Below are 25626 nucleotides of genomic sequence, written 5' to 3'. Positions count from 1 at the left end.
GAAGTGAGAAGATACAACAGAGGCTATTTAGGATCGCACAGGTCCTCATCTGATTGGTGGAGACATGTGCATGCTGACGCTGAGCAAATCAAACGTTCAGCTGCCATTAAGTGTCTCTTGTCTGCCTCTGAACAGGTATATACTTGTCTCTTGTGTCTTTATGTAATCTCGTATCTGTTTTTTAAGTACTATCGATGTTAAACACGTAAACCGACAGAAATAATAATTTAGTTTAGTATTTTCAAAGCAGATACGTTGCGCAGCTTCTTAGATGATTCAAATAATTCATAAGAACTTTGTTATATTTCATCAGTGAGTCATTTCAAACTTAATCCCTCTTGTATTTATTTAATCTCTAAAATAATCTTAAATTTAATATTTATTACGTTTCGAAAATGTTCAGATTTTTTCATTTTCAAAAATAATAATTGATAAAAATTATTCATTTATTCAATATAAGCAAAAATAAAACAGCATGTAGAATATATTTACTAATCACTGTAGGTTTTTAAATGTTCTTCTCGTGTTCATTTAACTAGATTTGGTTTTCCGCATTTTTTTCTGAAGTAAGACCAGCTGAAACAAATAAGTATAGTCTATTATCTTCTCGGCGGACCTTGAAGGTCAAAATGGCAATCTTGATTTTGTTTTCAGTCTGCTCTAAATAGTTGGTTTGATATAATCCCAAACCAAATATTTTAGTTCCTCTTCGTTGACTCTTTCTGTTTTATTTTACATTCCATTGGTTTGTGGTGGTGAATATCTAAGACCTCTTACAATGTGGCCAAGGTATACAACTTTCTTTGGGGGTGTTGACTATTTTTTTATCAAGTTATTTACAGTTTTTTCCCGCCACTGTATTATAATTCCGAAAATATAATGGTGGCCAGCGTTGTTGAAACACTGATCTATTATTCTTCTATATGTCTTCATTTTCCATAATAGGTTTTATATAAATATGCTAAAATGCACAAGAAGTTCTATTTATGGCTCATCATTTTACTTGCCTGTTTTTCTCGTGTTCCAAATTTTCAATTTAGCATATTTAACAGAAGTAATCAGTCTTTATTCAAATTTTTAGGGGGTAATTTACAAAAAAGTGATTCTGTTTAATTGAATTTGATTTTTTCTGTATTCAAAGTAATAGAAATTCCATTATTACCAGATATACCGTACATTTTTATGAAAATTATTAATTGAAACACTGACTCAAAACCTTGAGAAACATATTTAAATATTCTGATTATTTACTTATATTTTTTGAAGAGAGAAATTGCAATTGGATATATTACATGGTAGGTAGAATAATTGAATGCCGATTAGAGAGATGTACAGTCTATATAGACATAATATTGTGGAATTACATATACATTATATATGTAATTCCACAATATAACTATACAATACGACTAACTAACCAATTTATCCTTTCTATATTAGTCCCGGTGATATTTGAGTGAAATATAAGTAAATTTTTACACTTTTATGGAATCAATGAGTTTTATCTAACTTTTATAATCTTATGAATTATATCTAGTGCATGTTTTATGTTATTTGGTGTGCATCTGTTATATCTGGTAACTATTTGAGATCAGTATTGTCAGGAGTAAATTAAATTATCTTATATCCAAAGATTATGTTTCTCTTTAAATAGTTTTGACAATCACGGTCATTTTAAATTTCAAAAATTACCAGATAAATGTTTATACTCTTCTGTTGTCAGTACTAATATACTTATTAACTGCTGCTTGAGTTGTGTTGCGTTAAAAGCTGACTAATATACAGGGTATCACAAAAAGATGAGTTATACATTAAAACACACATTCTGGAGCCAAGAATAGATCGATTGAACATAAACCACCTTAGTACAAAATATGAACAGAAAAATTGCACAGTGCTTTGAAGAGACAGAATAAAAATTGTTTTTTTTTTAATCTCTCATAAACTGTTTGAAAATTTACAAGTTCCCTTCTTATGGTATGAACATCTTAAAAAGTAGTATTCACGAAATCTGTGCATTTCATAAATAATTTATGATAGTTTTGATGCCAAAATGGGGTAGGTCGACAATCATCATAGCTATTCGGATTTTAGAGATGGAAAAGTTCAATTGATGTACATCCGTACTACTTTCTCAGGTTACACAGCCATAATATTCTACGTCTTTATAAGCGCTTATTTTTCCTTGGATATTTTCCTGCATAATCAGTTAAAGCATGTATCTCTCTCCACGTGTAAAGTATCCAAGGTATTCCAATTTTCTTGTTTTGATTGTATTTAAAATTTCCATTTCCTTATTCATCCCTCTTAGAACCTCTTTGATTGAAGCGTGTTCTACTGTTTGGAGAAGAAAACATCAATACCCACCATCACCCAGACAGAAGTGGAGTCACTTACCGAAGCACTAAAGAACAGCAAAGCTGCCGGACACGACCAGATACAGAAAGAAGTGTTTAAGCTATTTGACACATATCAAATAAAACTATTAACCACCGTCTTCAATAAAATCTACTTACCCGGACAAATACCAAATGATTGGCTGCTGTCAATATTCATTCCGATTCACAAAAAGACGATCGCAAATAAATGTGACGATCAAAAAATAATCAGTCTGATGAGCCACGCCTTGAAAACTTTCCTTAGGATTATGCAAACAAAAGTATACAAAAAACTAGATGAAAAAATAAGCGACATAATTTGGCTTTAGAAGAGGGCTTGGCACTAGAGAGACCCTATTATCCGTACAAGTCCTTATTCATAGAGCGTGGGACGTCAATACAGACGTCTTCGCGTGCTTCATCGACTTTGAAAAAGCCTTCAATAGAATGATGCATAGCAAACTCTTCTCAATCTTATAAGGGTCGGGAATAGACGACAGAGACGCAGAGATAATATCAAAGTTACATATATCTACAACAAAAGGCCATTGTAGAGGCCGAGAATGAAACAGAAGAATTTAACATAAAGAGCGGAATACGTCAGGGTTGTGTACTATTGTGTATTATCGCCCCTCATATTAAAAGTGCACTCAAAAAACTTTTAAAGAAGCGCTGTACAGTATAGAAGACGGAATTGTAGCAAATGGAGATGTGTGTGGAGAGTGTACGTTTTCAGTCTTGATATTTGAAGAAGCGGCTTGTTTGCAGAAAGATCGGCGTGTTCTTTGCCAATGTCCAGATGTAAAATTAAATTATGGAATGGAGTTTTGGATAGCTTGAACCACAGATATGCAGTATACATACTTTGAGAGAATGGATAGACGCTAAAGACTCGGTACTTTTTTATTTTCTGGCGATTATGAGTTATCAGCTTGAAGAACAGAGTACAAATCAGCAGTGTGTACGCAGCTGAAGAGTTGTGTGCTGTGCATCCATCATCTATAGGACTGTTACGAGCATCTGTGTAGACAATTACGTCAGAACTGTGGTTAATAATTTGTTCTTTAAAGGTTTAGAAGGGTTTATCTAAAAGATCTTTAAATAACTTAGAAATTGGGAGTTTATTTCATACTCATCACATTTAATTAACGGAAGATTAATTTATTCCAGGTAGGTTTAGGTGAAGTAAATATTGGAGTTGTGGTTGAAAGAATATTATTCAGATGTGGTGAGAGATGCTGTAGCAAAGATTAGAGTTTATGATTTACTTTTTTTACTCAGAATTATTGAAGCGTAATGGAAAAGAGGCCGTATCCCGATAAAAAGTTTTTCGAAAAAATACTTCCTATATACATTATAATACTGAGACAAAGAAGTTTCAAAAATATTGTAATATAACTAATGATGCCAAATAATAATTTAATTGTAAAATTTGGGGGGTGGTATGAGTGATCGCATCTCCTATAAAAATTGTATGGGACGCACAGATTTTTTTAAGGATCTTACATTATAAAATCCACGTGTTTTCATCAAAATGTGCCACAAACATTTTACCAGATATTGGAAAAAATCGTGTTTCATGTTGTAACTTCAAAGGGCGTAATTTTTGTGAGCCTATTTGTTAGATTCTATCGAGAAATTATTGGTTCCAGAGTCTATGCTTTAGTTATGATCTACCTTCTTATTACACCTTGTGTTCTGTCCCATTAATCACTGACTACGTAGTTTAGTTATAATATAATATAATAAAACAGTAATTTGAGATTTCTGTATATTAAGAATAGTTATTGTGCATTTTAGTTCACTGTTAATTTCATTATAATACCAAAGGCACTTTTACAGTCTTACAGATTGGTTTATACAGGGTTGATTCTTTTGAAGTCTTAATTAGACGTTTTAGAGAAAGTTGACATAATTAATATCGAAAATTTAGAATGAGTGGTTTTTAATTATGCCCAATTAACCTAAAATATTTATAGCCTCTTTCCACTTCCGTTTATACCGGAAGTTGACTATAAAACTTTCTTATTTTAAATATAATGCTCTGTATATTATCTCATCCTAAATAAGTCGAAGCCAATGTGTTGTCTTGGGAATGAATTGGTGGATTTCTTGTAGACTGTCTGCAAATTTGATAGCTGGGTATTCTAAGACGATGTGGTTGATTTTTTGTTCAGCAGCGCTGCATTTATTACTTGCCGGACTGGCAATAACACCCTATTGGTTCAGTGATTTGTTACAAACTCCATGATGAACTCATATTCTACTTAGGTTGCACCATTCACGACGAGGGAGAGAAAAACCGTCTGGTTTAATTATAGGTCAGGTATAGTATCAGGTTAGAATTTTTGATGTTTGGACTCGATTCGCCCTCCCAATGCTTATCATTGAATAAATTCGTGTTCCCTCCAATGAAAACATTGGTAGGACCCTGGTCTTCCTGGCCTTTCGGCATACGACCGTAACCGGAACCACTAACCCCTACGAGTCCGACACCATTTGAGGGTGGCGCGTTGCACGAAGCATCGCGGGGCTCCACCCTCCCCGTAGTACCTGTGTTGCGTTACGAACACCCGTCCGTTATCCTCCCCGGGGCGGAAAGGTGAACGCAGGTAGAGGAATTCCACCTCGCACGTAGACAGGTAGCCGCCGAGGATCTCTCCTCTCCCACTTTTGTATCTCCCAAGGTGGGTACGTGCCGTGACCCAGCACCCCTAATGGGGAAGGAGTGCGTCAGGGACGCAGCTCGTTCAACCTCACCTGGATCTGTGGAATGAGAGTAGAGTGGTCCCACGAGAGTCTCATCTCGGATACTAGGAGTGTAGATCGGTGACCGTAACGCCGAAGCGCCCCGCGTGCGTTTCTACAAACTCGACACCTCAAATTATGGCTCTCCACCTCTCATTCCTTCCCATTAGTCGCGTCTTACGACAGGATAAATTGCCTTGGTTGTATTCTTTTCTCCGCGAGCCGAACGGAGCCAATGCTTATCAGTAGTGCAATCAGCCAAATTTATAGCAGTTCTAGTAGGAAGATGTCTGAATCTTATTCTTCACTGTCATTGGTCTAGTTCAGCGGCGTCTGTATTTTTCGACAGTGCTGGGTTTTGTTGGCATTTTTGAACTAGAGTTTTGATTGCGGATAGTCGTCTTTTTGTAGGAGGAGCGATGTTGCTGAGAAGTGGAAGCCATCGGATATGAATTAACTGGGCATCTATGACTTGTGTAATGAAAGACAGGGCCGCAATTTTCTGGAGTAGAATATACTGATAGCGCACTCATTCTGATTACCTGTGCATTAGACCCCCTTGATGTATCATTTGCTAGCTTATGAATAATATTATTTGGGGTTTTTATTTTAGCTGCAGTGTTTTTAAAATGTTGTTTGACTGTTAGGGTATGATCTAGTGTTAGGCCAATGTATTTTGTATTTGGATTGTGCTTTAGAACAGTTCCTTCGCATTCTATATTTAGTCTATATAATTTGCCTTGTGGTTGTGGAAAGCAACTTCAGTCTTCGATGTATTTGGTTGTCAGCCCCATTTCTTAAAGTATCTGTTAACAGTGTTTAGATCTGCTTGTATGGTAGTTTCGGCGTTTTTTATATCTTCTTCTTGGACTCTCAGGGCTATTGGCATAGGTAAATTTTCGTGATGGTAATCTTCAATTTGAAATTTTATACGCCACAACCAGATGAAATCCAGGGAATCAAGGGAAATCACAATCCAGGGAAATACGTATTTCTCGGGACTTAGCAATAGCCATGTATTTGACCAATTTTATGAAATTTCGGCGTTGTTTTTTAATTATTAAGAATTTTCTGCGAAAAATGGATTTTTCGAATTTTTGCTTACCATTAAAAAGTTTTTTTGCTTGCCATAGTTTTACTTAAATATCAACATTTCATCTGTTACGAGATAGAAAAACCTTCAAAATGGTGTATTATAATGTTTTTTTAATTAAAATCATGAATGTGTTGCTTGTGTGAGTCCATTTCAAAAGGTAAAAGAAATAATAAATTAGACTTACTCACAATCAATTTAATTTAACTAATCAGACGACCGGTTTCGCTTTCTACAATATGCAAAGCATCTTCAGGTCACGATACAAAGTTAAATAAATGCTGAAAATAATAAACCCATATTAGGGTGTTGTCTAATAAAGATAAAACAAAGATAGGTGATATAAATTATATAAATTACAGTAATTATGCCAATATTACATGTCTGTGGTTTTTCAAAATGAATAAAATGTTTAAGCAGACAAGGTAAGACCCACAAATTGGTCAAATAGTCTATTAAACTGTAATGAATTAGTAACAAACAAATAAATAAAACATTACTTACATGCCGGTACTCTATTAATTGATGGTTGAAAGAACATGGTTCAAACTATCTTGTATTGTTGATTGGAGAACTCAAGTCAACTATTGTAATTGTTTAACAGTAAACGGGGAAGTTCTTGAGGAGACAGATTTTATCCAATGAAGTAGAGATAGGTAAATGTAATTGTTTGTTTGATGAAAGTAAGATATAAATAACTTTAAAGAACTTAATGGTATAGAACATTACTTTCATCAAACAAACAATTACATTTACCTATCTCTACTTCATTGGATAAAATCTGTCTCCTCAAGAACTTTCCCGTTTACTGTTAAACAATTACAATAGTTGACTTGAGTTCTCCAATCAACAATACAAGATAGTTTGAACCATGTTCTTTCAACCATCAATTAATAGAGTACCGGCATGTAAGTAATGTTTTATTTATTTGTTTGTTACTAATTCATTACAGTTTAATAGACTATTTGACCAATTTGTGGGTCTTACCTTGTCTGCTTAAACATTTTATTCATTTTGAAAAACCACAGACATGTAATATTGGCATAATTACTGTAATTTATATAATTTATATCACCTATCTTTGTTTTATCTTTATTAGACAACACCCTAATATGGGTTTATTATTTTCAGCATTTATTTAACTTTGTATCGTGACCTGAAGATGCTTTGCATATTGTAGAAAGCGAAACCGGTCGTCTGATTAGTTAAATTAAATTGATTGTGAGTAAGTCTAATTTATTATTTCTTTTACCTTTCTTTAATTAATTTATTGCTCCAAAACCAGCAAAATAAGTCAAAATTGTTAATTGGTTAGAACTTTTTTAAAAATTAACTTCACTTCTGTGATTGCTCTCCATGGGGGGTCTTGTAGTGCTTAACAAACCCTCAAAATATCAGCCTCGTCCATCAATTAGTTCAAAAGTTATTTAAGTTGTTTATCCCCAGAGATCTTTTTTGTAATAACATATTACATAAAATAAGGATAAATGATAATAAAGGTACAGTAATTCTACGGTTACCGTATGAGAAGTAAAGAATTTTAATATGCGCCAAAAAAATTAAAAAAAAAAAATTAAACCAAAAATTATTTTGCAACATTGCTGTTATTTTTAACTATAATCAGTTCGAATAACTTTTAAACTGTTGCTCGTAGACGAAATATTTTTTCATATTTGAAAAGCTGACAATTTTCACAAAATACTTCATTTTGAAAGTTTTTCTATTCCGTAACGGGTATATGTTTATATTTAATTTATTTATTTAGAAATCGATACCTTCTTAATGGTAAGTAAAAATTCGAAAAACAAAATCTCACTAAATTGTTAATTAAAAAACATTGCCGAAATTTCTGCAATAAACTTATAGGTATTATTAACGGGAAAACTCATCAAATGGCTGTCTATTGAGATGTCTGAACACGGATAAATTTCCTTGAAGTGATACGAATTGTATCAATAACTTATAACAGCACACATAAAGTGTGTTATTTACCTCTAAATATCTTGAATATTTCCCATTCTCATATTTTCAGCATATCATATTCTTTTTGTTTAACGTCCATATGTAATTTAATAAAAATCGGACTGTTTCATTAAATTTTATTATATCTAGTAAACAATTACTAGATAATTTAATTATTTTATGTTAGTTTCAAAAATAATTAATATTTCTTGTTGAAAAGTGTCAACCAATTCCGGAAACTCTACCTGGAATTAGTAAACAAAAGATTAGAAAGCTAGATACCCATACACAATCAACATCGGCCAATAAAAACTAATTATAGACAACAATCTATTATCCCCTCTTTTCTTCAGTTGTCTTAAATTGTGAATATTCCAAATTTCTGATAGTTGTTATCAGTATTTTACCAGGTAACTAGTGGATACTGTGTTTTATTCGTTTTGTCTTTAATAGTGTATAGATATAAACTAAATACCGCGAAGTGCAGATTCAGAAGACATCTTTCTGAATAAGGCCTTCGCGGCTTATTCGGGAGTGCCCCGTAGGGGCACTGGGTTTTTAAAATGGTAATTTCTCCTAAACTTAGTAGAGGGTAGCCATATTTTTTGTATTCCGTTAAGCCATTACTCTCAGTGTTGTCATATCTCTTGTTATCGTTCTTATAATATAGTTGTGAGAAATCAGTAGATACGAATATTGGTCTGATGCTATTTTTCTGTGACATCTAGAACAATTTACCATTTTTACTGGGAATAAACCGCAGTTTTACTTTAAAATAAGTTTATTTTAAAATTTTGGAAATCGAAACGTCAAATAAAGTTATTTTAAAGGAAAATTGTCGCATATTCCCAATAAAAGTAGTAAATTTTATATTTGAAAATACCTTTGAGAAATATTAGTTAAAACTCTATATGACACATTAAATACAGAATACAATAAATAGAGAATTATCCACATTTTGTTGTACTTGAATTATCCAGTACTAAATTTGTAAGATTTATCTAAAGAATCATTACAAAATTATGCATTTCAGTTGGAATATTTTATTATAGTATTAGAATAATTTTGTTTTCAAATTGGAGATTAAATATGTAATATAAACTTCTTCTCAATTGGTTTCCCATTTAATTTTAAATAAAATAAGTCAATATAGAGATTTTAACGTAAGAGCATCTACTGACAAATATCTAGATATGCCAACACTGACTGCACTTCCATAAGAAGCATGCGCAAATCAGCAAAGTATTAATTAATTAATTAAACGTTAGAGATTTGGCCATTTTCTAGATTTATTAAATTTCTTAAATATTGTATTAGTACAATTGGCCGTGAAACTTTTTTCTTCGGTAAATAGTTGTATATAATATTATGTATTAAGTAATTATTTGGATGCGTTAGTCAGTGCATGCGCAAACGTAATCAGTTATAATTATTGTTTTCAGTTAACTGACACCGCCATTTTTCAAAAAAAAAATACCATTTGATTCTTAGTGATGTTTCGGTGTAGCTAAAATAAGTGCTGTATTTTAGATTGTTCAATTTCTAATTTATTGATCAGGAACTTTTAGTCTTTGATATTTTTACAGATCTATTGGATAATATTTGAAAATTCTAATATAAATGCCTAAAAGTAGTGTCGATCAGTCATTTATTGATGAAATTTAATAAGGTCTATTTGCTCAACTCGGGCATATTTTGACAGATTCATAGCTGGAAACCTACAACACAAAAGTTCATAGCTCACAGTATTAACAGCTTAAATAAACTTCTATTACAGACTTCTTTCATTAAAAAAAGAAGAATTATTCTAAATAATGGAAGTGTATACTAAACCCATAAAATTTTGGGTAGTATATATTTAAAAAATATATTTTAGTTATAATTTAACATAACTATTTAGTATATGGTGCAGATAAATAAATATTGATTGTCGGTAATTCTATTTTATTTACTATTTAGTTTGTTTACCATTAATATTGGCTATGAGTACGTGTGCTTGGCTGTAAAAAATAATTACTAAATTCACTAGACAGTTCGGACTGGGAATAGCGAACCGACTATACAATATTAATATAGATACAATTTTATTTGCAATTTATTTAATTTACAACTAAAAGAAAAAATAAATTTTATAAAATATCCTCGACATTTTTATTCTTTGTTCTTTTATAATTGTGCTGACAACCCACAGACATAATCGATAATTATCAAAAAGAATATGTTCTTATTTATTCATTTTTCTCCAGTTTTACAAAAGTCAATAAATTAAAAATATTTATAAAGTTTCCTTCCTGATATCCGTTTTTGATTAGGTATCAAGAAGAAACTGTCAAACGAATTAATACAAAACAGTTCAATCTGTGCAAATTTATTTGAACCAGAGTATATACCCCATACCCCCCCTAGTAAGGTACTCCCATAGAAAGTTTTGGGAGAGAGTTTCTAGCGCCAAATACGGACGGCCCGAAACTAATTTCATTTGGCGGCAAATTCAAAACGTAGGTTCTGAATTTTAGGCGGCAAATTCAAAAAATATGTTCTGAATTTTAGGCGCCAAAATTCAGAAAGTATGCTTTTAATGCAAACTAAATATAGTCATAAATAAGAAATAAAAACTTATTCTATGCCAAAAAATATATTCTCTCTGTCCAAAAATATAGTATACACTTAATATATAAATGTATAACATAATATCTGATACAGAGAGAGTATATATTATGGTACAGGACGAATTAGGGATGACGGTACTATTTACAATAGATCGATACAAGTCTTAGCATATGCTGATGACATTGACATAATAGGGCGTAGCAAGCGAGATGTTGAGCAATATCTCCTAGAATTGGAAACAGCGGCGAAACAGGTCGGTCTAGTCATCAACGAAGACAAAACCAAGTACATGTTGGTTACAAAGGATCCGATAGCAAATGAGGAACGAGAAACAGTCTTTGGAAGTCATACCTTTGGACGTGTTGACAACTTCACATACCTTGGGTCGCTATTGACTGCTACCAATAAAACAAGCGAAGAAATCAAAAGACGAATAAATCTTACAAATAGGGCATACTATGCACTCCAAAGCATTTCCACTCAAGAAACATTCTAAGAAGAACTAAAATTATTATATACAAAACATTGCTGAGGCCGGTCCTCACATATGGAGCAGAAACATGGACTCTAACGCAGAAAGATGAAAGACTTTTGGGAATATTTGAGCGTAAAATACTCCGCACAATATTTGGAGCTATAAACGACCAAGGGCAGTGGCGCAGAAGATATAATTTTGAATTGTATCAGCTCGTTGATGAGCCAGATGTCATAACGTTCATTAAAACACAGCGACTTAGATGGGCTGGACACATAATACGAATGCCAGAAAATACGATTGCTAAAAAGCTAACCACAGGGAACACCTGTAGGAAGAAGAAGCAAAGGCCGATCGCGAATTAGGTGGTTAGATGGAGTTGAAACCGACTTACGGATATTAAAAATCAGAAGATGGCAACATGTTGCCAGAAACCGAACAGAATGGCGACGAATCTTAGAGCAGGCCAAGATCCACAGAGGATTGTCGAGCCAAAGATGATGATGATGATGATGACAGGACAGTTTTTATTTAATATTTTATGATTATATCTGTTTTCCATTACATTAACAAACCAAAGTCCCAAAAACAACAAAATAAAACACAGACTTCTTTCGTCAAGTATTGACAACAAATCCTCCTCATTTCTTGAGTCCTTGTTAAGGTGTGGGTGGAGACACTCTAAATATTGTTAGTTTGCTGTCTCCATTGGCTGCAATTCTGTACCAGATGGACAACTTCATGAAGGGATTTTTCCACCAATCTTCATTTAATCTTCCCATCGTGTTGGAGATCTTTCTTTTGATATACAAAAATATAGATATACTGTATCCAGAAATTTAGTGTCTCATTATAAAAGTTATTTTAATAACAGCTGTAAAACTGAATAATCCCTTGTAAATACTCTATTGTTGTATAATTATCACAGCTACCAAAGCTGCCAGGACCGGCATAATAGCCAAGCATAGCACAATTGTATATAGGTATATATAATCAGATCAAATATTATCATTCAAACATAATGTCAAAAAACTCTTTTTATAAACATACAAATTTCCCATAATTATTGTTATTAATCATTATTCTCAACGAAGAAAATGTTTTGTGTGTGTTTCGTGTTTTATTGGCACTAGTTTTCACACTGGCCAGTCAATTTCATAATGATTTTTTTAGACTATAACTTATTACCAACTCAGGGGAGTACTGTGTAGTGTCTGTGTTAAGTAAATGTCTTGTAACTTTAGTAAAGTCGACTTCATTGTCTTTACAAAGAGACGCTAATTGTATCTTAACGTCTGAGGTCCCTTCGGTGAGTACCGATTTACTCGTTAAGTTAAGTTTTCCGTTTCATGTCTGAAAAAGTTGGCAAAAAATGGGAAATATTCTTTATTAATAATTTTACGAATAAAAATTATTCTTCATTAAAGGTTATGCATCACATAGAAATCATTAACAGATAATTTTATAAAATATTAAGTGGTAGATAGGAAAAATCAAAATTATTAATTAATACTGAAGAGGAAAGTGATTTTAAATTTAGATATGCAAGAAAATGTAATTTTAAAATGTTTGTAGCTATTAAAAATTATGTCCAAGTTTAGATTCATGGCCTTCTAATAATTAAATAATACATTTAAAGTAAAAAGTAAATAAAAAAATACTTTTGCATTTGTTGATTTTGTATATTGAATAAGGTAAATTAGAAATAAAATTAAAAATTAATGCACCTACTGATACATCATTAAAAGGCCATGAATCTAAATTTAAAAATAATTTTTAAATCCTACAACCAAATTAAAATAACATTTTATGCTGCACCTAAATTTAAAAGCACTTCACTTTTAAGCATAAATAAATATTTTTGATTTTCGGTGTATACCACTCAAACTTTTATAAATTTGATTATTGATTATTGATTTCTATGAAATGCAGAAATGTTTATGAAGAATAGTTTTTTTCATGAAATTAATAATAAAGAAATTTCCCATTTGTTGCCAACTTTTTCAGACATACTTTATACCTTACTAACAATTAAAACACTTCTTTCCTTACATGAAGTATAAAATATAATCATATTTAGCTATATGTATATATCTACATTAATTCATTTTAATTTTCACTTCACCATTTTATTATTTCACTTGCAATTTTTTTAACAAAACAAAAATTGTTTATGACTTTCAAAATTTGGATATATTTAATAAAGAATCGAGACAGGAAATATAATAATTAATTAATTCTAATACTCCATCAGTTTATGTATTTTTTCCCTTAATTATCTAGATATTTATTTAAATTAAATATGTAATGTAAATGACAAATAAAATATAAAATTCGTTAAGCCGGCCCTTTTTACTATTTATCTGAAGAGGCAAATCCCTTTATGGCTTCGACTTTATCAGCGGGATACTTTTAAATTCTGCATAAGTCAGTTCTTATAATTGTGAATGAAGTATACCTCTATATTCATTAGTAATGGTTTGTTTTAAGTTCCATACCTTCTAAAATACTCTGCCTTAAAGTACCATCTGTAAATAATAAAGTGTAAACTCTACCATTTCTGCAATATTTCTCAGAAGTAGAAGATCCATGAAAATCTAAAATAATGAAATATGCATTATTAAAATTAAGAATGTATGACGTTTTTTTATAAAATAAGGCAACTTTTAGGAATGCAATGATAAGCATTAAGAGTTTTAATGATTTTAAAATATATATAGTATATAAAAATAAATATAAAGTTACGGAAGTCGTCAAAACAGTTAAAAATCGCAAACATGAATATTTTGGACATGTTATGCGCTACCCAGAGAGGTATAATATACTCTATTAATAATACAAGGCAAGGTAGACGGAAGAAGAGGGCCAGGTCGAAGAAGAACGTCATGGCTTAGAAACCTGAGAGATTGGTTTAACAGATCCTCTGCATCTCTTTTCCGAGCTGCCGTCAACAAAATTACTATAGCCAATTTGATAGCCAACCTTCGATAATCGAGCTCGGCACATGAAGAAGAAGATTATAAATATAACACTAATGTTTTTATCTCGTGATTTTGGTCGCCTGTTTCATTGATGAGGGTTCCCAAGTATTTGTATTCGCTTACTTTTTCGAGTTGGGTACCGTTTATTGCGATACTAGTGTCATGTATTGGATTCTTACTGAAGGTCATATATTTGGTTTTTTTGACATTCATCCTTTATGCCGTAGTTATTACATACCTCATTCATACTTTCAACTAGATGTTGTAGATCTTCCGCTGTTCTTGCCGTTATCACAGTATCGTCAGCATATCGAATGTTATTGGTAACTTCTCCATTGACTATTATCCCTTCGTTTGCATGTGAGAGAGCTTCTTGGCATATTTGTTCGCTGTAGATATTAAACAAGAGCGGTGACAATATACAACCCCGTCGCACTCCTCCACGTATTTCTATTCCGTCCGATGTTTGGTCTTCTATTTTTATATTAGCTCGCTGATTCCACTACAGATTTAATATTATTTGTATGTCTCTGATGTCGATGTTTTTACCCTCCAGGATTTCTTTGAGTTTATTGTGGCGTACTTTGTCAAAGGCCTTTTCAAAGTCTATAAAGCAGGCGTCTCTTGGTTAACATCTAGACATCTCTGTGTTAGGACGTTTAAGGCAAAGAGAGCTTCTCTTGTATCTAATCCTTTTTTGAATCCCATCTGTGTATCGTTAATATCGATATCTAACTTGATAGATTCGGTTGTGGATGACTCTAAGAAATATTTTAAGCAGATGACTCATCAAGGAGATTGTTCGATGATCTGAATATTGCATTGCCTTAGTTTTCTTCGGTATGGTGACAAACGTAGACAGCAACCATTCTTGAGGTAACTTGAGTAACATTACCAAAACCTGATATTTATATACTTAAATATTTCAATTTCATTACTTACTTAATCATTATGAGTCCATCTACTGTAAGTTTGTTTCTCACAGGATACATTGTTGTAAAAGTCAACATAAAATGTTAATCTCGTTTTTCCATGTTTTATATCCTTTCATTTTACAGTTTTCTTGTTATTTCGTTCATGATGACATGAAATGGGAAAGACTCAACGAGTTTCTCTAACGGTAATTTTCAGTTGGTATTGATTGTAAGTTCCTCGCTTTCTAACATCATCGTTGTATAATAAATTAATAACTAATACCAACATAACTGCTAGTTAACTCAACTGAGTTCATTAAATGATCACTTTTAGCTATGTAATAATGTTTCTAATACATCGTTTAAGCCTTTTTACATACCAAATAAAAAATAGAACATGATTGTGTTATGGTATTATAACTAACTGCATACTTTAACTAACAATAATCTCGAGTAATATTTTTGGCGGATTTTTAACTATGTCGATTTTTCTCAGAACTGCGAAATAGAGTCTCTGGTTGACGAACTTTGTGAAAAACTGAAGGAAGTCAATAGCGAAACCACGTTTCCCCACTTTAACTCGTCAGAAGTTATAGCAGAAACTGTCTACGAATCTAAGAAGATCACACCTCAAGAACTGGCCGAAAAGTATTACGCTGCTTTCCCCCCTCTTTGTCCGCAATCACCCTCCGAAGAATCTAAATTGTTGTCGTTGATACCCAAGTGGAGAAACGTCACCTCCTCCTCATCTCCGTTGGTTACTTCTCCAATCAAGAAGAAATCGACCAGGAAGAATTGTAAAATCGGCAACGGAAACAGGTCCCATGCCAAAGTAAGTTACACATTTTCACTGATTTTAATATACTCCTAGGTTTAAACACATACTTAATTCTTTTTATAATATAATAAATATTTACTAAAATTTTACTTATATTGAATTGTACATATAATGAGACAAAAAATCTTGTCAAGCTTCATTCACATTCAGATTAAAATTCAGTCCCGTCAGTAGAATTAATTCAGTAGAAGTCATTAGAAACATTTTGACGTGACAACGTCTTAAATTAGGTTGTGGCTCGGAGTCATTCATGAAAAAGTGTAACGCCCGCTCACGTCTGTTACAGTGAGTCACCGAACGAGAGAGAGGCCCGCCGGACCGGCGAATGCCTTGCGTCTCTCTCCCACTCAAACATGATCGGTCCGCTGCGCGCGCAGCACTAGAGAATTAGGCGCGTTGAATCGGTGCGTGCTTCCGTGCTTGTGTCTCTGTCTTTCTCGAGCGTTCTTGGCGTTTAAGACACATTACAGCAGAAACACTTCCTTTCATTTCATATTTCTCCTATCATCGTCCTATCCTCAACAAAATCACTCAAATAGAAATTAGTTAAGTTTAAGTTTACATGTACAATGTTTTAGTAAACAAAATATATTTCTATAGTTAAAATTTGTGCAATTCTTATTTTCATTCAATTCCTTGTTCCTATTGTGCAATTTAATAATATTCATATCAATAAATATTCTACCGAGAAAAAGACGTTGTCACGTAAAATCTTCGCCCGTAAAACCGACTTTACAGGCAACCGATTTTTTTTTATTAAGTTTTAATATCAAGTCATGAGATAATTGTAGGGGACTGAAATCTGTATTAAAAACAAATGTTAAAATTGTTCTACGAATTAAACGTACTCTAAAATTTTGCAAAAATATACATTTTTCGGACCACCCCTAAAAGGCAGGCCACACGTAGTGCAAGAATATGTATGTCGTGTTGCATTTGATCATATTGATGTAAGATGTTTGACAATATTTGAATTGAATTGTCATAATTTAGAGACGAAACTCTAAACATTCCGAAAACTAGATACAGTATCCAACAAGACCACTTATCTCTCATTAAACATTGTATGTCTAACACTTATTTCATCTTCCAAAATGAATTCTACAGACAAATAAATGGTGCCCCAATCGGCTCCCCACTATATCTTTATGGAAGACTTCGAGACCCGAGTACTATCCACATCAATGCTGCTTTTCAATTGAGTATAAATATATTAAGAGATAAAGATAAGTCTAAACAAAGAAAAAAATGTAAATGAGGGCAATAAGACATTTTAACGTTTGCTTCAAAAACCACCATTTCTGCGGCGAATTGGTATAACAACAAAAAAAACGAGAAAGAAAGTTAATAAGCAATAAACCTAAGATGCAATAGAATAGAATAAGACATAAGGAAGATAGGAATAAGAAACAGAGGTAGAAAGTGTAAGATGAAAAAGAATGAAGTGGGAAACATGTCAGAAATTGCAACCAAAAGAAAACTCGCATTCCTCACATATGAATAAATTTCTTCTGGGGCCAACTGTAATCTCAGCAAGGCAGCATTAACGATTCTGGACGTATATAGTTACAGAAATTATCCTATATTTAGAAAAATGTAATGTCGCAGCAAATGCCTGCAGCGCTCTTATTTGTAGTACTTTGACACCCATGAATAGTTTCGAGAAATTGTTATCTTTGAACTTTGTGCACAAGATATAGAACAAAATTATCTGCTCGTCGTCTATACTTGACGGTAAGAAACACGAACTAAATGATTATTCATGTTTTACAATTATTTCATTAAGTTTATAAAAAATAGCGAAAAATTAAAACGAAATTCAATGGACCCGTGAGAAAATTTTTATAATTCAAATTAGAACAATTTCAGTTCATATTATTATCATTTTCGCTTTCATCAGAATGGTCATCTTGATTCTCCTCAGTGCTTGTTAATTCCACTAGTACTACCAAATCGGAATACACCGGTGTATCGGATCGACATTTGGAAGAGCAGTACGATAAGAGATGGAAGACTTACGCCTTGGTGTTACTCATTCCATTAATTCTTACCGGAAATGCGTGTCAACGCTAGAAAAACTGGAAATATATATTGCTTAGACTTCCATACATGCATTTTGACCGATTTTCAGTGTATACCGCGCACAGTTTTTAAATGTTTGATAACACTTGCCGCACTATCTTAAAAACATCTTCCACCATCATTCCAGTGACGGATATACCCCGAATTATTATTAAAACAAGGTATTCGATTGTATAACAATTTCTTTTATATGATGCCACTGAAATACTCAATTTATAGAATTCGCCTGCAGATTTTTCTTGCTGAATTTGCTTTTCGTAGATGTACCTCCTTTGGATACTTTAATTTCTTAGTTTCAGTCATTTCTCGCTGCATTTTTTATATAAAATAGTACATATTAAGCACAGGGATTTGCCTTTTTTGGAAACCGTCGTTTGTTGTAAAAATCGGTCGTACTTCAGCCAGTTGGCATATTGTACATCTTCCATTCAAACTTAAAGTCCAAACTGCCATTATTGTGACGCTGAAGATAGTCAGAAGACACGCGATTTTTGAATGCGACAGATAAGACAGAAAGCATTTTATTATTGAAACAGAAGGCTCCCATCTAGATGATGATAAATTACATGCTAAAGAGTATGCAAAACTGGCAACGAGGGTACCAGTGCATACCGAAGATAACTAAAAAAAAGATGCAGAAGACACTTTAAGAAATGATAGTGGGAAGTTTACCATCAAATTTGCATAGTATGAATATATCGTGACTTCATCCCTACATTAATGGCTCCCGAAGGTTTTTAGCCGGTAAAAGTCCAGCATGCCATCTCCTGATAGAACCTAAGCAGATCTTTCAGTCATTCATGATACCCAATGGGTGAAATGAATGACTGAACTGGAACATGGAACTATGTACCAGCTTGTATATGTCTAGAGGAGAGGTACCATATGTTTTTGGACTCACTCGATAGTCGCCGAAAAGTGTTTGCCAGATTTAATACCTTGCAATCATGCAAAATATGGTTGAATGTTTCAGGTCCTCTGCTACAGAGTCTACAGCTAAAGTCTCCATGAAACAACCTCATTATGTGCAGGTGTCCCTTGACATACGCGTGTCAATAAACATTTTACCATGTGCTTGACCGGGTGTATTTTCCCAGTTGGCACTCCCACTGCAGGCTCTGGACCGAAGTATTCTGTAGCTGATGCTTTTCTAACAAGAGCATCAGTAACAGGGATTTATCTTGCTGTGAAAGTGCTGTGTGACTCACTCTAAGGAATATTTAATAGCTTCAGTTCCTAGAGTACACAAATAATGCTCTATATGGAATTATATTAAAAATTATTCGAGTTAATTCACTTTTATAGTAGTGAACATTGTTTTATAAATGATTCAACGCAACTGTAATTATAGGCCTAAATTGTTCTCTCCTGCATTTTTTTATTTGGCATACTAATCCTGTAAATTTACAGATTAAAATGTTGATACTTCATAGTAATTAAATAACAAAATATGAAAATTTTCGTATTACATCCATAAAATACACCTTATAGAAATTAAAGATTATAAATGCTTAAGAATTTTAATTTTGTTCCAGGAAAGTCACGATACAATGAAAGCTCGCAACCAAACTAAACAACGTCTCAACTGTTTAGCTCGCAATAAGAACAACTTGCGCAACAACGCCACTTTCAATAGCTGGGACCTGAGCTTCTTCCCCGCCAACAATAAAAAGTTCGCTAATAATAAACGAAAAGAGGATCAGTCCGACATGGAGGAATCTTTCGATCAGTGTGTAGAAATTAACAGAAACATTTGGGACAATGAAGATGAAGTTAATATGTATGAGGATTTGCCTGTTGACATCATAGATTTGCTGGATTCTCCGAGGCCAAGTGATGACACAGTTGAGATGATGAATATCGCAAACATGAGAGATACTGGGAAGCGAAGATTTATCCCATACGGGACGAACATTATGAGGTAATCTTACTTAATATTATTACTTTACTAAATTCTTATGAATATATCATTTCACACATAAGGTATTGTTAGTTGATTTGCTATCTGATCATAAGTTAGAACAACGTAAGAGTTGTACAGTTCGATGTACCGAACAAGTAGTGAAATAAAATATTTGTTTTAAAAAATATCCAGTCAGAATTTGTACAAGATGATCTAGAAATACTTTAGAAATATTTGAAAAATAAGAAAGACTAATTCACTGACTGTAATCCTCATTTTTCTATTATCATTATTTAAAATTATGCCTGAAAAACATCCTCTTTATTCACAACAAATCACAAGGTGTATTAGTTTTTAGAACAATTAGCTATTCTTGCTAGTTAAAGCTAATATTCGATATAATGAATATATAAATAAATTTTTAATTCAAAATTTCCATCTCTTTTTTTTTATTCTAAAATTATCAAATTAACAATCTGCTTAGCAGTCCACCCGAGAACATTTCCTCTAACAGTTTGGTTTGTTTCCTCATCGAGAAATCATGCTAATGCATATCATAGTAAATAAACGTTTACTAGAAATAAAATACGCATTTTTTAATTGCAAATATTAACGATATCTTATAAATATTTTAGCTCCATATGGTCAACTGATCAAGATGTAACTTTTGACAATAATTTCAACTCAACCATCGATGCCTCACAGAATGTCGCCAATAATACAGAACTTACTCTAGACTTCAAATTCAGCGCAATCTCTATTGACAATCCATCTGTCAATTCCTCGTTTGATGATTGGCCGCCAGCTAATTCTATGGTTGAAAACGAGACCAACGCTCTATTCGAAACCAACAAGGAATTTAGACATAAATATTTCTCCAATGATTTCCATAGCCTTCCTGGTAATTGGAGCGTTGGAGAGGGAAGAAATGTGGACGCTGAAAAGGAAATATACGAAACGGAAAAATTGTTGGCTTTCAGTTTGATGAAGTTAAATCACAATAAGGAGAAAAGTGGCTTTCGAGAAGTAACACCAAGATCTGCATCCCAGGTAAATGAGTGAATATATGTGTATAATTATTATTATAAGTATTATTTGGTCTTTAATGTATTCTGTATAATGTATATAGAACAAAAGAAGCGGGACGATTGAGTATTTCGCACAATTTACATCGGATCGAAGAACAAAAATCCGTGATTAATGTTTTTTACGTAAATGGGAACTTAAATAGGGTCTATATTGTTTTCCATACTATGGTATACCTTTACCATACTCATCATTGCTGCCTTAATCAATCCACTCACGAATTTCAATGCAAAGTCTGATACATTTAAATTTCTTATTTTTCTGGATAGCTCTTGACTTGATCTATGAATCCACTAACTATTGATAGCAAAGTGTATCTCATTCTGCTGAGCCACCGAGATGAGTGAATCAAAATAAAAATAAATTTGCCCAGTTCTCTAGTCAGCATTTTTTGATAGAGTTCCTCTATCCAAAAATGCATGATATACAGATAAGCTAATGAATGATTCGAGTTCAGTGTAATTTATGCATGTGAGAACTTTTAAACCAACAATTTTTGCTTTCTGCTCAGAGAAAATTAGAAACCACATATTACGTAAACTTTGATGGAATGTTTCTAAACGAATAAATTTCATATCCTTACCTATCTGTTTGCTGTATAGATCGGGTCGTATAGAAATTATTTCTGATTTAATCCTCCTATTTTTTTTAATAAGACGTTTGGACATGTACCTTTTCCATTAGTGAACGTTATATGTACTGACATGCTTTCGTTTACTTTAATTCGCCATGTTTGTAATCAAGTCTTTATTATATCGAGATTGCTCTGGCGCAGTTGCGAGGCGATGTACTGGTTTGAGTGAGCCGCAAGGATTGCTGTGTCGTCTGCATATATGGCTGTGATGATGGTTTGACTTGTAGGACGATCTGCTGTATAGAGTAGTAGAGAACAGGTCCAAGGACACTACCCTGAGGTACTTCAGCGTTAATTGGATGTAAGTTAGTGTACTGATCCTTTACTTTTACAAGGAAATGGCAGTCGGAAAGATAAAACTTGAGGATTAGAAAGAAGTTGAGAGGAAGGACTTGTCTTATTTTGTATAGCAGACTAGTGTGCCAGACTTTATCAAAAGCCTACGAGACATCCAAAAATGCTGCAGAACTGTATTTTTTTTCTCTTCTAAGGCTTTATTTATGGAATTGCAGATTTTGCATGGTAGTAGCATGTTGTTGTCTAAAACCAAACTGGTGGTTGGATATTAGCTGCTTTCCACGAGGATGGGCTGTAATCTGTCTATTAGTAGTTTTTCAAAAACCTTTGAAATCACTGAAAGTAGACTGATGGGTCTATAGGACTTAACTTCTTCTACAGGCTTGCCTGGTTGGGGCATTAAGATGATTTGTAATGAATACATTAATCGTGATCTTCAAATGAGAACTTTCAAACAAGAAATTGCCAGGTACTCCCAAAAATACGACTGACGACTGCAAAACCACCCCAACAGGTTAGAGAAGAACCTTATAAGGCCCCAGGCAAACAGAAGACTAAAGCACCACACTCCAAGCGATCTACCAACAAAATTTTTAATTTTCAAAATCTTTTTAATTTATTATACACATTTATTTAGAGAGTTACAAATAATTGTGTTACTAAAAATATGATGTAATGGGTTATTGTCACTAAACTCTTGCAAGTCTCCTGTAATTTAATTAAACAATTTACCGATTGTAATCATTATTACAATTTGTAAATAAATGGGATGAAAAAAAAATCCGCATTAGTATTTTTAGGGGAAGGGGCGAGATAGCTGGTTCAATCTTTTAAAAAATATATTTGCAAAACTATGTTCTCACCGTCCTACATTTGGTAGATAAAAAATAAATCATAAATCTCGAAGGAACAGCGACCAATTGATCGCAAAATTGTAGATTAGTAATGGTGTACGGAATTGCTAATAGGATAATTAAGATACGACTTACAGTTGATATATATTTATTTTATGATTTACTTAATTAGAACGCAGTATGAAAATCATAAAATCACCCATTTAAATGTTAATAAAATGCACAAATCTTCATATTAAATTTCCTTAAAACTAAACAAATGAGATATGTAGACCAATAAAGTTGGCATTGGCACCGGGCTTAGACAAGGAGATTCTCTCGCCCCCCTGCTATTTAATTTTGCACTGGAACATGCGGTAAGGAAAGCTCAACCACAACTGACAAACGGATTTGCCGCCCAAGGATCAAAAATACTATTGGCGTTTGCGAATGGCGTGGACACAATTGCACAATCCACCAGAGATGCAAAAGAAGTTTTCACCCTATTCGAAAACTCAGCCAAGGAAGTTGGCCTGAAGGTCAATGAGGACAAGACCAAGTACATGGTGGTTACGAAGAACCCAAGACCAAGGGTTGGACAAAACGTAACAATCAATGAATACAACTTTGAAGACGTCAAAGAATTGAAGTACCTGGGAGCGATCATAACATCTGAAAATAAATATGACAAGGACGTGGCAGCCAGGATCATTGCAGGAAACAGGGCATATTAGTCATTAATGACCATACTTAAATCAAAAATACTCTCAATACCAGCAAAAATAAGAGTGTACAAGACAATAATTCGTCCCACAATAACGTATGGAAGCGTGACATGGACTCTGAACCAGCGGGAAACGACAAAATTACTGGTACTGGAAAGAAAGATACTGCGGGCTATTTATGGGCCTTGCAGAGAAGAGACAACAGGAGAATGGAGAAGAAGACACAATGATGAACTTCAGACAGTATATGGAGATGAAAACATAGTACGCAGCATTAAAGCAAACCGAATAAGATGGGCAGGCCACGTACTAAGGTCGAATGACGAAAGACTCCTGAACGCCACATTCTGAGAAAGGCCCGATGGCAGAAGGTCAGTTGGTCGCCCAAGAAAGAGATGGAAGGTCGCAGTAGCCAGTGATCTACGCAAAATGGGAAATAGCTGCTCAGGACCGACAACAATGGAGGGAAATAGTAAACGCGGTCAAGACTCACATAGAGTGGGTAGAGCCTAATGATGATGATGAATAAAGTTTAGTTGTATGACCGGTAGTCATGTAATTTATCAAAACCGGCAATTACGATTGATGAGCACAAAAAAATTGTTGATTTCTTCTGTATTCAGCAATTATTTCAGGTACTTACATATTTGGTGCACCAGCACTGAATTTATTACATTATATATTTAATCAAAATACAATTGGAACTTAAAATCTGCGTCTAGAGAAACGAAAGAGAAAGGGTTACTGCCTCTGCTTCTAGTTAAGAAGCTTGCGATGATTTGTTTTAGGGGGGTTAGGTTCGAATAGTTCGTATGTAAAAAAAACTGACTGGTACAGGAGACTTAGTGAGATGGGAAATTAAAATATTATAATTCTTATTGTTTATTTAATGAACAAACTATTGTAGAAAAAACAATTTTCTACAGTTTTATTAAAGTTCTAGAGAATATTATTTTAAAATAGATCCTATCAGTATTACGAGTGTGTTTATTTGTGAGTAGCGTTGAACAGTAAATGTTGTTAGAAATATTATTACATTATTTATAGTGTACATTAATATATTAATTGTGCAAAATCTGGTCCAGAAACATAAATAATATATACTAGAAATTACTTCATCGAGCTTAGCTTTGGGCAAACTAGTTTGTTCCATCCATAAACTTTTGTAAAAGCTCATAAATCTTCACTTCATACTAAAATGTTTAATACTAAAATGTCTCATTTCATGCATAGAAAATGTGTAAATGCATGATAAATAATATAATGTATCTGTTTTAGCCAAAAGCCTTTAACCCTTTTGGAAAATCGGTGAATACCTTTAACTTCAAGGCTGACAAGGATTATATCGAGAACTCAGATAAGGAGGATTTGTTAACATCAGAACGTTCCCATTTCAAGCCTATTTGTGAAAAAGATGAGGTTCGACATCAATCGAAATACGCCGATGGTGCAACATTCATAATTTCCAATAATCTTGATAAGGTATTATATGAGTCTAATATTCAAAACTGTTTAATAAATTTTCCAAATGTTTGTAGGTTGATTACAAAAGAAGTGAAAGTGGTACAATGTGGCTTGAAACGGAATTTGGTCAAACTAAAAAATATTATGAATATAAAATGCCTGGGAAGCCTATTCTTACGGATCCAGTGGAATTCATTCTTAAATTTAGTATTAACGAAAACGACAAGGCTTGCCAAACGGATGATTGGGAATCGGATAATGAGGTTGAAGGATATACTAAAATTGAGGTGAGTGACATTTTGACGCTAGAAAGACATTACTTGTTGACCATATTGTGTTTTGAGGGTGTTTTAATAAAATAATAATTAATTTCGTAGTTCATTTATTTTAAAAATATGTACAAAATAAGATTTATAAGCATGAAATAGCAAATCTTTAAGAAATCTTAATTAATTTAACATTTTAAAAATATTTTATTCTTATTGACATACATTGTAAACGCTTATTGTAAATGATTCTTTTAGACCAGAGAAATTAAATGAAAATAAAGAAAGAAAGAAAGCTAATAAATAGCTTTTTCATGACACTCTTTGATACAGATGT

At 33.0% G+C, this 25626-nt stretch overlaps 1 protein-coding gene across 3 annotated transcripts in view; it reads left to right on the top strand.

The window, feature by feature from the left end:
* The window catches only part of LOC140439990 (uncharacterized), a 66784-nt gene that overhangs the window by 22925 nt on the left and 18233 nt on the right, over positions 1–25626 (top strand). For 2 of the 3 annotated variants that reach the window (XM_072530212.1, XM_072530211.1), the window contains 6 exons: positions 1–135; positions 15658–15993; positions 19617–20002; positions 20620–21034; positions 24838–25041; positions 25098–25310. In XM_072530212.1, the coding sequence (XP_072386313.1) occupies positions 1–135; positions 15658–15993; positions 19617–20002; positions 20620–21034; positions 24838–25041; positions 25098–25310 (1689 nt within the window). The remainder of the gene's footprint in view (positions 136–15657; positions 15994–19616; positions 20003–20619; positions 21035–24837; positions 25042–25097; positions 25311–25626) is intronic. The other variant, XM_072530213.1, reaches the window with a different exon arrangement.

This window comes from Diabrotica undecimpunctata, chromosome 4, assembly GCF_040954645.1.
Source record: "Diabrotica undecimpunctata isolate CICGRU chromosome 4, icDiaUnde3, whole genome shotgun sequence".
Classification (NCBI taxonomy): Eukaryota; Metazoa; Arthropoda; class Insecta; order Coleoptera; family Chrysomelidae; genus Diabrotica; species Diabrotica undecimpunctata.
This window is presented reverse-complemented; position numbering and strand designations above follow the sequence as displayed.